This window comes from Mauremys mutica, chromosome 2 (assembly GCF_020497125.1).
Source record: "Mauremys mutica isolate MM-2020 ecotype Southern chromosome 2, ASM2049712v1, whole genome shotgun sequence".
NCBI classification, from domain to species: domain Eukaryota; kingdom Metazoa; phylum Chordata; order Testudines; family Geoemydidae; genus Mauremys; species Mauremys mutica.
The window spans coordinates 146657259-146672944 of record NC_059073.1 but is presented as its reverse complement, the minus strand read 5'-3'; the positions used below and the strand labels follow the sequence as shown (position 1 = coordinate 146672944).

Below are 15686 nucleotides of genomic sequence, written 5' to 3'. Positions count from 1 at the left end.
GCAACAAACTGCAACAACCAACAAGCTACAAGCCCAAAACTAACCAACAAGCAACTCACAAGCCAATTAAGCCAAAAACAAGCCCAATTTCTGCGTTTTTTCCATGGGTTTGCCATATCTGCAACCTTGCTGGGTGACTCAGCAATGCCCCCAGACATGCCCGGACTTGTGCTCCTCAAACACATGGACTGAGGGTATAAAAGAGGCAGAGTGGACACATACCGGACTTTCTCCTGCCCCAACCTACGCTGCAAGCAACCAAGACACTGAGAAGAAGACAAGACTCCAACACAGGAGACTGGCCCAGGTTTAAGGGACAAACCTGTTTATTAAGGACGGCAATATCCAGTGGGGTGAGAAACTGCTTAATCTAGATGTTGCCCAATCTAATTGGGTTGAGAGTTTAGACTGCGGGCTCAGATTTTATTTCTTTTCGTAACTAACTCTGACTTTTTGCCTATCACTTAATATCACTTACAATCTACCTGTTATAGTCAAGACATTTGTTTAATTGTTTATCTTTACCAGTGAGTTTGTATGACGTGTGGGGCAAATCTGCTCAGGTTTGACAAAGGCTGGTGTCTTTGATGAAGTGGTGAACCAGTTAATAAATCTGCACTGCTTGTCTCGAGCAGGGCAAGATGGTATATTCCTGGGGTACAGTGCTGGGAACTGGAGGGATTTGGCTGGTGTTTTTCTCGGGGTGATTCATGAGTGGCTCTGGGAGCATTCATGCAATCGAGCTGGGTGTGGGATCTCCACATGGGGTTGTGCTGAGTGATCACAGTGCCTGGAGGGATTTGCTGCTGGTCACTAGCCAGGCACTGTGAGAGACGGACCAGGCTGGGGAGAGTTCAGGGGGCACAGCGGTCCCACAGTCCCAGGCTGCATCCCGGGGATCCCCTCATAGAGGCACAGCGAGCAGCGTGAAATACACAGCTTGTTGTACTGCGCAAGATTTACACTTCATACACTGGTGTAAAGATTTTAAGTGAGGCTTTAAATGTGGTGGCTAAGGACCATCAGGAGGAGGCTACCGGTTTGTTATTTTCTGTTTGCTTATTTCAGGAAAGGGAAGTAGGAACAGAAAAGCAGGAACCCAAGTGAAAGCAGTGAAGTGATTGCAAAGTTGGAGCTTTTTAGGCTGCAGGTTGCAGAAAAGGAGAGGGAGCTCCTGAGAATATTGCTACTAAAGAAACTGGCCATGGAGGAGTAGGAAAGAGAGTGGGAGGAAGGAGAGAGAGAGAGAAAACGCAAACTGGACTTGCTAGAGAAGTAGAACCAGAAACCGCCAACCCCAACCATTCCCATCACTCCAAAAATCCACAATTGGGACCACCTATGGCCTGCATTCAATAAGACCAACTGTTGCACTGCAGCTGGAGGCAACACCACATCAGGAAGGGATGAGGGTGTAATGCCGGCCAGGGAGAGACCTGTCCAGGTTGTTAGCTGCCAGCAGGTCGAGGCTGAACCAGAGGCAAACTGGGCTCTAGGGAGCAGAGAGAAATGGGTGATGGAATCTCAGGAACCACTGAGGTGGGTGAGGATTCCTGTGACTCTAACACAGGGAAGCAGGTGCTTTCAAGTGTGGGAGGGGCTGAGACTAGCTCCTTTCCAGCAGAAGGCAATGTGCCCTCAGGTGCAGGGGCAGAAGAGGGGTTGTCCGGGATTACGGAAACTGTCCCAGTTGTTAGCTGGCAGTGTTCTGCAGATGAACAAGAGACAGACCCCTTCCTAGGGAGCACAGAGGAATTGTGTCTGAGAGCGGGGCCCAGAGGAGGAAACTGGGGAAGGAATAGTGGGGGTACAGGAATGTCTCCTCACTAGTCACTTGGGGCAGGATGCCCAGGACTGGATGACTGGGTCAGCATCTGTGCACCCAGGCACTCAGCCCATGATCCAGGTTTTGAGAGGGAACCGTGTGACTGACTTCCTGGAGGGGAGCAGTCACACAGCTGACTTCCCAGGGACAGAGAAAGGGGTGGCGGAGGGTACCTCAATCCAGGTCCCAGTTTTTCAGGATGCTATTTCTGATAAGTTTTTGGAAAGTAACTGTGTCTCTTTACATCAAGATGCAGCTCCAACACCTGGGGCAGCAGAGGAGTTGGGACCAGAAAATTGCCAGGTGGTGGTTTGTGAGAATGCAAATGACCCAATGGGCAGAGAGGGGGGTGCTTTCCCCCAGGCTGGTGAGACACAGGGAGCAGTTATGGGAAAGCTGCTGGGAAAAGGTGAATCTGATCAAAGGGTAAACACACCTCGTCCACAGAGCACAGATCACAGCCCTCTAGGAAAAGGGGGCAGGGAAGGACTCAGTGCTGGGAGGGGGAAACACAGGGTAACCCCAAAAAGGGAGCTGGATTTTCTGCACATGTACAGTCCTGGGGTTGGGAGACCGCTCTCCAAGGGGCCAGCCAATGTGCAGGATCCCCCTGAAAACCCATCTTGCACCAAAATTCCAGAAACATGATTAAATTAAGAACCCAGGTAGAGGGGAACACTGGAGGGAAAGAAAAGTCGGTGACTGATTACAAGGGAAAGAGTCAAATGACACCCTGGGATTCCTGTTCTCTAAGCCATGTATCCACCAGGAACACACACTCTGATCCTGGTGGGGAAAGAACCAGACTCATGGGATCACCAGTGATGTGACCTTTGGAGGGAAGCTTTGCCCTTCTGTACTTTCCTAGGTACACTGGGATTGCCAGATGGGATCAGGCCCCATCTAGCCCCATGTCTCACAAGAGCCACCACCAACTGCTTCAGCAGAAGGTGCAAAAACCTCACAATAGCAGATGTGGGATAATCTGCCCCCATGATAGTCTCATTCTCACCCTGGAAAGTTAGTAGCTAAACCCTGAAGCTTGGGAGGTTTTATCTCCCTTCCAAAAAGTGATAGCAATAACTATTACAGCACTTCATTTTGTCATTCCCCATCTACATTTCCTTTGAATGAGGTCAAAGGTTCTGTCTCAGATGTCCCTGGTAGCAGAGGCTACAGAGTTTCTCTGGGGTGTGTTGGTGGGGAGGGACCAGGGATGGTTGCGGCATGATCAGTGTAACTGGGTGAGATGTGTCTAACCTCTTTCCAATATTCTCCCGGCACCAAGAGGACAGATTCTGGGGCCCTGCCTTTCTCATGGCTCCAGAACGTGTTTTGTTGTCAAGTGCAATTCTGCTCTGAGCCGTGACAGTAAGAACTGCACGGGGAGTTTATTATGGTGCCTATCTCAAATGGGCTCAGGGGCCAAGTGAACGTGTGTTTCTGTCTAACTGCCAAGCCCTGCAACTGGAAGAGAAAGCCGTGGGCTCCTGGAAGAGCCACTGGGAGCTCCCAGGGCAATCACAGCTCATAAAGGGCTGGCTGGGATGCTCACACAGCATTATAATTCATAGCTGATGGCCAGCTTCCTTCTGCTGGAACTGCCTCCTGAGAAACTCTGCTCCCCATCCCCGTTCGGTGTTAGGCTATGGCTGGGCTGGGGTGTTGGGGTCACACCCTCAATCATGGCTAGTTACCTCCACCCTGGCAACAGCCTCTGCAGGGATCTCCTCTATTTCCTGCCGGGGGGTCCTATCCATGCTGGTGTTTAATTCCACTAGAATCCGACCTCGATAGGCCACCCCTTCCTCCTGGAAGACAAATGGGTCCAGAGAAGAGGGGCAGGAAGGGGACAGAAGAGCAAGGGAATGGGAGACCCTGGAAGAGGGGTAAGAGAAGAGAGGGAGGAGCATGGGGAAACTTTCCCCACTTTTTTTCCAGGCCTGACATCAAGCGCAAGCAACCCAAACAACTGTCTGAGCCTCTCGCCACAATGTTTACGGGCTCCATGCAGGCTCTGCAGCTCATGGGACAGCTCAGGGCAGTAAGAGGCAACTTATGGGCCGTGCAAGAGGAGAAAGGTCTCTGCCAGATTTCTCCCTGTTGCAGATTGCCCCCACCCCCAACCCAGGTCTGCCCCTGCTCCTCCAGACCCCCTTCTCCTCCCTTCCTAACTTCCCCTTCAGCAACAGCCAGAGGTCACTCATGCTGATGATGCAGGCTGGGAGCTCTGCTTAGTGCTGGAAGTGGCCTGCTACCCCAGGAGCAGCCATGTCTCTGTGCATTGGGCTCAGAGTGGAAGGCGGAGGACAGACACTGTGGATTTGGGGAGATGGGCTGTCACCTACTGGTCACCCTCTCTCATCCCCCCCGTACAATTCATCCATCTCTGGAGCAGCTTGGGGAACTATAGGATGCTCCTGTCAGTGAAGGCCAGAGACAACCCAATGCTGTGGCCAGATGCCACACTACGAGCCTAGTGGCATGGACTCATGGCAACCCCAGGTCTTGGGAGTCATGAGGACCCCGCCCCCAGGACATGCTTTCCCTGGGATTTGGGCCATGAACAGAAGGGAGACACTTACGCTCCCAGAGTTGAGTTTCTCATATGGGTCGTGGAGGCTGGTGAATTCCCTGGGGCTCCCGTAGAGGGTCAGGAAGCTGGGTCCAAAGCATGGCAGGAACCCGGAGAAATCCCCTGGAACCAAGAGAGGAACCTGAGAGGACGAAAGGGCCCAGAATGAAGCCAGCTCTCGGTGAGCAGTCAGAGCCCCTTACCTTCTATCTCAGCCCCCGTGGAGGACACCTGGGACAGGTTGATGTACGTGGTCCCAAGGACGTCCCTCTTTCCTGCTTGGTCCCTGGAAGTGCAGAGCAGACAGCAAAGGGCCTTTCTGTGTCATTGAAGCAGGCTGGGGGTGCTGCTGAGAAAAGGGCCCACCAAGCGCTGCGTGCCCCTACCAAGCCCTGGGGTCTATGGACACTGGCTTCTGCCAACCCAGTCAAAGGGTGTGACGAAGTGGGACTGTTCTTAATGTTTTCTCTGAATACTGTGTGGGTGCCTAAGTTTCCCCTATGCATTTCTTAAGTCTCCAGTGTGCATAAATGGCTGACACTCTGTCTCCTGGCAACAAATGGCCAGGGCCCTTCCCCCCTGCAAGGGGATGGCTAAAGGTGAACAAAGAGATCAGGTGACCTCCTGGCCCGGGAAAGAGACAAAGGCCAGAAAGGAGGGGTTGGAGGGGGTTTCAGTTTGGAGCTGGCTGGGGACTAGGAGTAAGGGCAGATGTGGGTGTCTGGCTTGCTGGGCCCCAGAATGGACCCGGCTGAGGGGGTCCCATTCTCTGTACCTACAAGCTCTGTTTTAGACCGTGTTCCTGTCATCTAATAAACCTCTGTTTTACTGCTGGCTAAGAGTCACGTCTGACTGCGAAGTGGGGGTGTGTGCAGGACCCTCTGGCTTTCCCAGGACCCCGCCTGGGCAGATTCACTGTGGGAAGCGCACGGAGGGGCAGAGGATGCTGAATGCTCCAAGGTCAGACCCAGGAAGGTGAAGCCGTGTGAGCTTCTTGCCCTGAAGACAATCTGCTCCATGGGAGAGGAGGCTCCGCAAAGTCCTGACTGGCTTTGTGGGGAGCAGTTCCAGAGCATCGCCCGGGGACTCCTGTGACGTTATTGATATAAATTGGGACCATATAGAACATGGGTTGCAACCAAGGTCCTGCAGTGGCACCAAATCTTAGATAAAGGGGGTCATCTAAGGTGTCTAAGACCAGATTATGGGTTGCTGGTTATAATTATGCTGTCTGTATGTCTGTATCATTTTTAGTTGAAGTTATGAATGTTGGCTCTATGCTGTCTGTATTTCAAGTTTGTGCTGTGCTTCTGGGGGAAGCCTCCCAGACAAGCTGGTGTTAGCTCTGCCTAGCCTGTTTGATGGCCCATTAAGGACCATCAGCTACACAATTGACCCATGGAGAAAAGGCAGACACGCCTTGTGACTCAGCAAGGTATGCAGAGACTTGTCCATGTGACTGCAGACTCCATTTTGCAGTACTTTTCCACAGTAGGGACAAAGAAATTCTTACACCTGGAAAAGCCTATATAAAGCTGATGCATCATCTCCATCTTGTCTTCAATCCTGCTTCTGACCTCTGGAGGGACTTTGCTACAAACTGAAGCTCTACACAAAGGACTGAATGACCCATCCCAGCAGGGGATGTTCCAGAGACTTAATTTGAACCTGCAGTTTACTCCAGCACTGCTGCAAGCCTGAACTAAGAACTTTGCCATTACTGTATGTAATTGATTCCATTTAACCAATTCTACCTCTCATCTCTACCTTTTTCCCTTTGTAAATAAACCTTTAGATTTTAGATTCTAAAGGATTGGCAACAGCGTGATTTGTGGGTAAGATCTGATGTGTATATTGACCTGGGTCTGGGGCTTGGTCCTTTGGGATCGAGAGAACCTTTTTCTTTTATTGGGGTGTTGGTTTTCATAACCATTCATCCCCAGGACGAGTGCACTGGTGGTGATACTGGGAAACTGGAGTGTCTAAGGAAATTGCTTGTGTGACTTGTGGTTAGCCAGTGGGGTGAGACCAAAGTCCTTTTTGTCTGGCTGGTTTGGTTTGCCTTAGAGGTGGAAAAACCCCAGCCTAGGGCTGTGATTGCCCTGTTTGAGCAATTGGTCCTGATTTGGCACTCTCAGTTGGGTCTCGCCAGAACCGCATCGTCACAACTCCATGACAAGGGGCTCCACAGCCTGGGACTAGTGTATTTAAAACTTGGCCAAAGCTCTGGGATGAGACTGTGGTCCACCCCTGCACCGCTGCGCCCCAAGGGAACTGTCTGCTGTAAGGATTGTAAGGGCAGGAGACAGAGCTTCCTTTGGGGCCAGTCGCAGAATGAAATCCCCCAGAACTAAGGACCATCCAGAACCTCCCCCTTCCCTGACCTGCCTTCTCTAACATAACACAGAGCAACATGTCTATTTATGAACCCCTCACGGGTTCCTTCCCTTCCACCCACCACAGTGTCCCTGCTCGCTCTTCCCTCATCCCACTGGACAGCCTCACCCCGTCCTGCTCTCCTCAGCTACTCCCCTTCCTCTGGGGGTAACACCAGGATTGCCTGCTCCAGGAGGGGACTATCCAAAGTGCTGCTTACCCATTCAGAACCGTTAGCTTGATCTTATCACACACGGACGGTAACTGCAATGGGAAGGTGGCAGGTTAGAAGGGCATACGTCCCTGGGGCCAGCCCCAGTGAGCCATTGACACTTCGACCTAAATGACACAGCAAGGCTCTTCCTTCCCACGGTTTATATGGCAGGGCTGCCCTGCCTCTGTTGGCATAGTAGGAAAGATGCTGCCATGTGGACTGGTGACAAAGCCATTGGATGCCCCATCTGGCTCTTCAGCTGTGGGAGCTGGGGATGGTCAGTGGCCGGAGAAGCTGAAGCACTGTCTAGGGAGAGCAGAGGGAGGCAACCGTAATGGGGCATGCCCCCTTCCTTCCTTCCCCTCCCTACAGACAGGGCTTCCAGCCTCTTCCACAGCTGGAGGGCTGGCTCCACTCCCTATGTTCCTGTGAGGAAGAGGGGATTTTCCCTTGTTATGTTGTATGTGAGTCTTGCTGTTTTGCTTGAACACTGGGTGCGCCTCCGTTTCCCTGTGTGTCGCACCAGTGTCTAGGTGGTGGGAATAAGTGTGGGTGACCTTTGTGGGGGCTGCTCCAGTTCCTTGCATGGATGCTATGGCCACCCCTTTGCAACCTGAGACCCAGGAGGGGGACGTGACCAGGTGACTCTTGGCCCAGAAGCGAAACAAAGGCCAGAGGAGGAGCAATGGGCAGGGCAGGGGCCAGACAGCTTGAAGTGAGTGAGTTTGGAGCTGGTTGGGGAAACGGGGGAGGCCCAGACCTGCGTCCGCGCTCCCCACCCCCCCAAGGTGGACCTGACTGAGGGGTCCTGTTTTCTGTACCTACAAGCTCTGATTTGGACTGTGTTCTTGTCATCTAATAAACTGAGAGTCATGTCTGACTGCGGAGGTGGGGTTCAGGGCCCTCTGGCTTCCCCAGGACCCCGCCTGGGCAGACTCGCTGTGGGAAGCGCATGGAGCGGCAGAGGATGCTGAATGCTCTGGGGTCAGACCCAGGAAGGTGAAGCTGTGTGAGCTTCTTGCCCTGGAGACAGTCTGCTCAGAGAGAGGAGGCTCCCCCTGAGTCCTGACTGGCTTCGTAGGGAGCAGTTCCAGAGCATCGCCCTGGGGACTCCGTGACAGTTCCCAGTGTCAGGAACATGTGCAGGGGAGAAACCCAGCCCCCACAAGAGGGAAAGGACATGACCTTCCACAAGCTCTGTGTGTCACTTCTCCTGCCCCCGGCAATACTCCTGGGACTCTGTGCTGCAAATGTCGGCCCTCCCAGGGAGAGACTTTATTAAGGAGTCTATGGCAAGAACTCCCTTGATCCTCTTTCAGGAAACAAGAATTTGGGTAACACATGGGGGAAAGAAGGGATGCAGGGCAGATGTTCAGTGCAGATTGTCAGGGCTCTGACAACATTCCCTTCCTACCGAGTCATCCATCTCACCTGGGCAGGAAAGAACAGAACCTGGTTCCATTCCGGGTTGGCATTTCTTGGCATCACTCTGGTGCAGCGCTGAGAACATTAAATGACACTTATTAGAAACCAGAGATCAACACCTCTCCTTCCAGCTACACCCTCTGCGGGTCAATCACTTCCTTCACCCAACTTAGTTCCCCATATTTTCCCCCAGCAAACAAGAGTTTGCTCTCCAGGCAGCACTGCAGAGCCTTAGATGAGGTTTGGTACTGTCCTATGCACCGTCAGCACCATCACCAGTTGCCTTCCCATCGTGGGATCATCAAGACTGACGTTGACTTGGGGAGGCTTAGAGAAATCACAGGAATGGGGCATCCTTATGTGAGGGGCCCTGTCTGACATTTCTCAGTGTCAGAATCCCACAATCACTTTGCAATAGCTGGGAGCAGGGCCAGGAAAGGCAACGCAGTTCTCCCCATCTCAGCACATCAGACTGTCCTAAGGGCAGGACATCTCTGACGACAGGGGATGGGACACAGCAGAGGCAGCTTTTCCATGACTATTAACACACAGGGTCAGGGGTCCCAGGGCCTGTCGATCAATCCTGATACGTAGGGACTGTTGTGATAATTGGGCCTACACATTAACCCTCATTGTGAGTTTAACTGTAAAAGTGAGTGTACATTCATAAAATGTCACAATGAACTATAACAGGGGTAGGCAACCTATGGCACAGGTGCCGAAGGCAGCACGCGAGCTGATTTTCAGTGGCACTCACACTGCCTGGGTCCTGGCCACTGGTCTGGGGAGCTCTGCATTTTAAATTTAATTTTAAATAAAGCTTCAACATTTTGAAACCTTATTTACTTTACATACAACAATAGTTTAGTTATATATTATAGACTTCTAGAAAGAGACTTCTAAAAAAGGTTAAAATGTATTACTGGCACGTGAAACCTTAAGTTTGAGTGAATAAATGAAGACTCGGCACAGCACTTCTGAAAGGTTGCCAACCCCTGAACTATAACAACAAGCACTGATGGGAATAGATACAAGAACAGTGGACAGAACGACTGCATTAATCTAAACCAAGAAGGCCACATTGATATAATCGGAGGACAGGGGAAATTCTATTTGTTAAAAACAGATGATGTGAAGCTGGATGTTAATAAACCAAAATTGGTGTGTTGGATGTTAGGCATAATTAGTGGACAAAATAACGAGGGAATGGGCTATTCCACCCAACACTCCCTTTCTGAAAACAAAAAGGACAGCAGTTACTGGAGGAAGCGTCACCATCTTGGCTATTAACCCCTGGGACCATGGGCCTTCATCCTCCTCCTAGGTGCCGACTCTGGAGCACCCATGGAGAAAAATTAGCTGGTGCTTATCACCCACCTGCAGCCAAGCTCCCCTCCCTCCCCTGAAATCCCTCCCACCCACTGGCGGCCCCTGCTGATCAACTCTTCCCCCTCCCTCCCAGAGCCTCCTGCATGCCGCGGATGGAGGGGGAGGAGCAGGGACAGGGTGTGCTTGGGGGAGGGGGTAGAAAGAGGCAGGGCGGGGGTGGAGCAGGGGCAGGAAGAGATGGGGTGGGGCCTTGGGGGAAGGGTGGAGTGGGGGTGGGGCCTGAGGCTGAGGGGGGTTTGAGCACCCCCAGGAAAATTAGAAGCTAGCGCCTGTGATCATCCTGATCCTGAGAAGTGTGCTGATCAGACCGATCCAGAAAGAGAGACCCAGATGACATTGCCACCCCTGCTGGCTTTAGGAGAATCTCAAACACCACCTGGGATGTGAGACTGTCTCTCTCTCTCCCCTTTGTGTGTCCTTTTCCTTCCCTCTCTCTCTCCTTTTGCCTTCTGCTTAACAAGATTCTGGCTTAGCCAGCCAAGCCTGGATATTTTTAGCACTGCTATAAACCTGTGACCAGAAAGAGGCAGCCAAAAGCAACTGCCTAACTAGCCCAAAGCTGGTACGAGTTTGCCAGGCCCCAGAGTGCCCGTGCCTGTCTTTCTCCAGCAGGGAGGTTGGAAGTGAGAGTCACACCAGAGACAGAAGCTGCATTTTCTACCTTCCCTGTTCTTGTCTCCCCCCTTTTGTGTGTGTTTTTCTTGGTGTGTCTTCTTAAGAAACAGGATCAGACTTTTAACAACAGCAGCAGCAAGGACAGGTCCAACCCATCTCAACTAGCTTCTTCTCTTTTCCCCCAAAAGGACACTTATTACCATCTGAGAGACTGTCAAACAATGGTACTTTTCCTTCGAAAACTGACTTCAACAAGAGTGACATCTCCAGCCTATCTCAACTAACTCTGGGGTTGTCTTCAAGCATAGCACTACAGCTGCACCCTGTAGCGGTTTAATGAAGACACTACTATGTGGATGGGAGAGCTTCTCCCAAGGGTGTAGTTAATCTCGTTCCCGAGAGGGGTAGCGCTGTCTACACAAGGGGTGAGGTCGGTGTAACTCAGAGGTGTGGATTTTTCACACCCGAGTGACACTGTGATACCGATACAGGTCTGTAGTATAGCCCAGAGACAACTTCGGACTATAACCAACAGCAGCAACAACTCCTCCAGCTCATCTCAGCTACTTTCTTCTCTTTTACCCCTCGCCCCACAACCCCTTCCAAAACAGTTATTACCATCTTTAAAACCATCTCAGAGACTGTTTGCAGTGATGTTATAACTGCATCGGTCACAGGATATTAGAGAAACCAGGTGGGTGAGGTCGTATCTTTCATTGGCCCAACTTCCGTTGGTGAGACAAGCTTTCGAGCTTCGACAGAGCTCCTCTTCACTACAGAAGAGCTCTGTGTAGCTCAAAAGCGTGTCTCTTTCACCAACAGAAGTTGGGCCAATGAAATATATCACCTCCCACACCTTGACTCTTTAAGAGACTGTCAGACAAGATGGATTTTCCTTCTAAAAACTTTCTCCAGTTAAAGGGAAAGGGAACAAGGATTGTTGTTAAAATTAAAGCCTTACTTAACACTTTATATTTCAGATGCTTTGTGTTTCCTTCTCTTCTGTATCTTTAATAAAAAGTTAAAAGAATTTGTAATCGTGTGTTTGCCAGGCTGAGGTCTCTGTGTACCAAACCTTGGACCTTGTTTAACACTGCTTAATGTTGGACAGTGACCGGCTTCTATTCACACCTTTGGCCTATGTATTCCATCCAAATTAATACAACAGGGCCCAGTTTGACTCTCAGCCCTCAGGGATGGAAGTTGCTTGGTGTGCTGCTGCAAACAAATCTTGCTTGGACTCAAATAGAGCAAGTTCGCTATGGAAACTGCCGCAGGATAATAACTACCAGCATGGCCGTGGTAACAGGAGTGAACTGGGTGACTCTGGACTAGAGCACTCATGTGTTACTATACTAATGGGATAGGGATTCAGTCCGTGGTGTTGTGTAGAAACTCCTACTGCGAGGTTTACTCTGTGTGTGTATTCACGTCTGCTAAACGGCACAACGTCATCTGTAACAAACAGGCTAGCGTGTGTCTGCCGGCTACTGGATGCAATCAGTACTGCTCAGCTGTGTGTAACAGACTGTATAATGTACTCCCAACAGCTAATGGGGATTCTCCTTTAGCTCAAGGGGGGATCTGAATTCTATTGCCTCTGTTGCCATGGCATTTCTAGGGGCCACACGTCTGTTACTACACTCATGTGTTAGTGTTTGAGTACAAGACTGGCTGTTGGTGAGGTGACTGACATTGCCTGATGCTGTAAACACACCTGTCTCCCAAGAGGTCACTTTTCTGACTGGAGCTGCATGTTACCTACCGTTTTCCCTGCAAAACTAACTTCCACAGAAGGATCAACGCAGATCCTTTTGTCGACATGCATCTGGAACATGGACCTAAAGTAGTGCAGGCAGGAGTCCTCCACTGGAGAGGGAAGAGAGACGCGTTTGTGTCAGATAGCTCTCGGCTGGCACAGTTTGCTGACCGTCTGTGCTTCAGTGCGAGACCAAAACCTCCCCTCGGTTGAGGGTAACGAGGGTCTGAAAGGGCAGAGGAAGCTGGTGACATTGGAAAGCAGGCAGGCGACGTGGCAGGCCCCCCTACAATAATGGGCAAAGATCCTAATGTATTTGGGAGGGATAGTTCAGTGGTTTGAGCATTGGCCTGCTAAACCCAGGGTTGTGCGTTCAATCCTTGAGGGGGCCTGAGGGGGCCTTTTAGGGCACTGGGGTAAAAATCTGTCTGGGGATTGGTCCTGCTTTGACAAGGAAGTTGGACTAGATACCTCCTGAGGTCCCTTCCAACCCTGATATTCTATGATTTGCCTCCAGCCCCTCTAGGAGCTGTCACTGCAGAAGGGTAAGCAACAGGGACTGTCAAACCCTTGTGCTTCCTGTGTTCTGGTAGCAGCCATAAGCGTGCTAGGTACTGCACAAACATCAGAAGGCCCAGTCCCCACCCAAGGAGCTGAAACAACTGAGGAACAGTCCCTGGAGTCCTGGCTCCCATCCCCCAGCTCTGACTACCAGGTCATGGAGAGGTATCCTCTGCGCTATACGACACATACTTTGGGGCATATCCTCAGCTCTGTATATGCGGAGCTGAAAGGTGGCCATGCATACAGGCATCGCTGCTGGCTTGAGAAGGTTGGACTCTACGTCCTCGCTCTCTGCAGGCTTGTCCAGCTCCTGAGAGGAGAGAAGAGTGCTGAGAACGTATACAGGCACAGAACAACCGCAAGACAGTCCCACCAGCAGCGCAATGGCAAGAACCAGAGGATGGGGTGTAGTGTTTCTGAGACCAGGTGTTTCACTGCTCTGGAGAGAGCCAAAGGCACGTGGCGAGCAGGTTACTTTGCAGCCTGTGCGGTGTTAGGGTCAGATCCTGATGCCTCTGGAGCAAGGAGGGCTCTGCCAGGCACTCCAATGGGAGGAAGACTGGGCCCTTATGCTGCAACCGGGAGTCATCTTAGGGCAGTGTATGAATGGTGGCCTGCAGGGGCCAGAGAGCATGGCCTGTGGGTGGGCAGAGCATGAAGCCAGGTATGGAAGTGTGAGAGTGCAGATGCTAACAATGAGTTGTGCCAGGGCCTGATCTGCAGAGACACTGAGCACCCACAGCTGCCTCGACGTGCAGTGGGAGCTCAGCACTTCTGACAACGCAGGGCTCTTCTGCTGAATCACCCTCGACTCATGTTCAAACCCTGCACCAAGATTCAGGCTAATCACTGCTGAGTCTTGCTGGTAGGTGGGTTCACTGAGTTCCAACAAGGGCCTGAAGCATGGGCGGCCATTGGGGGACCTGGCTGCTGGGGGAGGCTAGCCCCTGGCCCCTCCCCTTGTGCCCAAGGCTTTGCCCCTCCCTATTTCCCCCTCCCCCGCAGGAGCCCAGAGCACCCCCACTGTGGCCCCCGGCCTCAGCGCCATGGTGGCCAGGGGGCAAGGGCCCAGCCCAGGTGTGCCAGGCAGCAGCACTCCCGGCCCCTGTGCTCCAAGTGGCACCACCCCAGCACCAACCGCCCTGACTCCCTGCAGGAGGCAGGCCAGCCAGCCCCAGCCAGCCTGGGCCAGCCAAGGCAGAGTGCTCTGGGAACCGCAGGAGGGGGCCTGGCCTGGGGGCAGAATGTGGGCAGGGCCACACTAGGCTGTTTGGGAAGGCACAGCCTGCCCCTGCTGCCTATGATACTCGGCGGGATCACAAAGTATCATGTCCCTTTCACAGGCAGTGTTTACCGGTGCCTGGTCCCCGGCTCCAAGCACACAAAGGCTGACTTTCAAGTAGCCTCTCAAGCCAGCATTCAGATGAGTCGGGTGGTAAAGACTGAGCCATTTCCAGTTGAGAGCATGACCTGGGAGAGAAGGACAGCCGGGTCTGCGATCTGTGAAACTCATTGTATTCTTCACACTCAGCTTTTATACAGTCACAGCTTCCAGGGCCACAAGGGACCATCGTGATCCAGAGAAGCTGGATATGAGTCAGCAGTGTGCCCTTGTTTGATAGCACCCGTCAACTACCTGAAGAAAGGTATGATCTTTCACTCCATATTTTTTATAAAAATATGCTTATGATATGAACATGTCATAACTGAGATGTACTTTATGCAAGATGGGTCATGTAGGATATCACTGGAATTTAGCTGTATGCATTGGAAAGGTTATAATTTACTGAATGCGATTATCCAATTTGTGTGCTTGTATCATTTCTGTATCTGAAGTTAGTAACAGTGACTATGTATCTGTAGTTCAACTATGCTTCTTTGGGTGACACCCACTGCCAACACTTCAGGTACAAAATGTAAAAGCCAGACGACAGGGTGGAAGGCCCATCAGCGAGGACAATGGGCTGTGAAAAGGTTTGGCCTTCCTGCAGACCCTCCATACTGCCACTGACTCATGGACGCTGTGATACTACAGAGTCAGGTGGTCTTGTCACCTGATACTAAACATTACCTGGGACTTCTCATAACGTTCCACGGGAAGGAAAGGGAAGGGTGGGGAGGAAGATAAAGGGACTCCTCCTCCTTTCCATGGCCTGTCTCCCCAAGAAGAAACACTGCAAACACCACCTGAAGGGGAGCCCAGACTGAGATAGGGGTCTAGTCTGAAAAGGAATATAACTGGAACTCTGAACCACAGAAACTTTGCAACCTGCCTAGGGTGAGAATTTATATTTTGTAACCTGTTTCTTAAGGCTATTGAACTTAGCTTGCGTACTTTGTTTTATTTGCTCAGTAATCTGCTTTGTTCTGTCTGTTATTTCTTATATTCACTTAAAATTCACCTTTTGTAGTTAACACACTTATTTCTTGTTTATAATATAACCCAGTTTATGTAATTTCTAACTGGGGGTAGGGGGAAAGACGTTGCGCATATCTCCCTCCACATTGAGAGAGGGGGCGAATTTCATAAAACCTTTGCGTTTGTCCCCCTTAAAGGAAGTGGGCACCAGAGTGTTGGGAAAGCCCCTAAGGCTGAATCTTCGCAGAGCCAATCTCTGTCTCTCTGCAGCTGGGTGTGGCCCTGCCTGTGAGCTTGGCTGGAAGAGGGTTGTGAGCCTAGCCCAGCAAGGCCAGGTAAAGGGGACCCAGCTTGGCAGAACAGGCTGACTCAGTGGCACCCCAGCACATCAGGTGACACCCCAAAGGGCCCAAACCCATCACAGGGGGTTCCAAAGAGGATGGAGCTCAGCTATTCTCAGTGGTGGCAGATGACAGAACAAGGAGCAATGGTCTCAAGTTGCGGTGGCGGAGGTCTAGGTTGGATATTAGGAAAAACTATTTCACTAGGAGGGTGGTGAAGCACTGGAATGGGTTGCCTAGGGAG

The 15686-nt window shown here is 51.5% G+C and overlaps 1 protein-coding gene across 6 annotated transcripts in view; it reads right to left on the bottom strand.

Annotated features, from left to right (window-relative positions):
* The window catches only part of LOC123364456 (myoferlin-like), a 75763-nt gene extending 60613 nt beyond the window's left edge, over nucleotides 1–15150 (bottom strand). For 4 of the 6 annotated variants that reach the window (XM_045006617.1, XM_045006619.1, XM_045006616.1 and 1 more), the window contains exons 1-8: nucleotides 14097–15150; nucleotides 12932–13052; nucleotides 12185–12288; nucleotides 8422–8490; nucleotides 6997–7040; nucleotides 4604–4686; nucleotides 4411–4523; nucleotides 3523–3636 (exon numbers count right to left, since the gene is read on the bottom strand). In XM_045006617.1, the coding sequence (XP_044862552.1) occupies nucleotides 3523–3636; nucleotides 4411–4523; nucleotides 4604–4686; nucleotides 6997–7040; nucleotides 8422–8490; nucleotides 12185–12288; nucleotides 12932–13052; nucleotides 14097–14255 (807 nt within the window). In that variant the 5' untranslated portion in view covers nucleotides 14256–15150. Of the gene's footprint in view, nucleotides 1–3522; nucleotides 3637–4410; nucleotides 4524–4603; nucleotides 4687–6996; nucleotides 7041–8421; nucleotides 8491–12184; nucleotides 12289–12931; nucleotides 13053–14096 lie in introns of those variants that run through there. The other 2 variants (XM_045006615.1, XM_045006618.1) reach the window with 2 other exon arrangements.
* Between the last annotated feature and the right edge of the window lie 536 nt (nucleotides 15151–15686).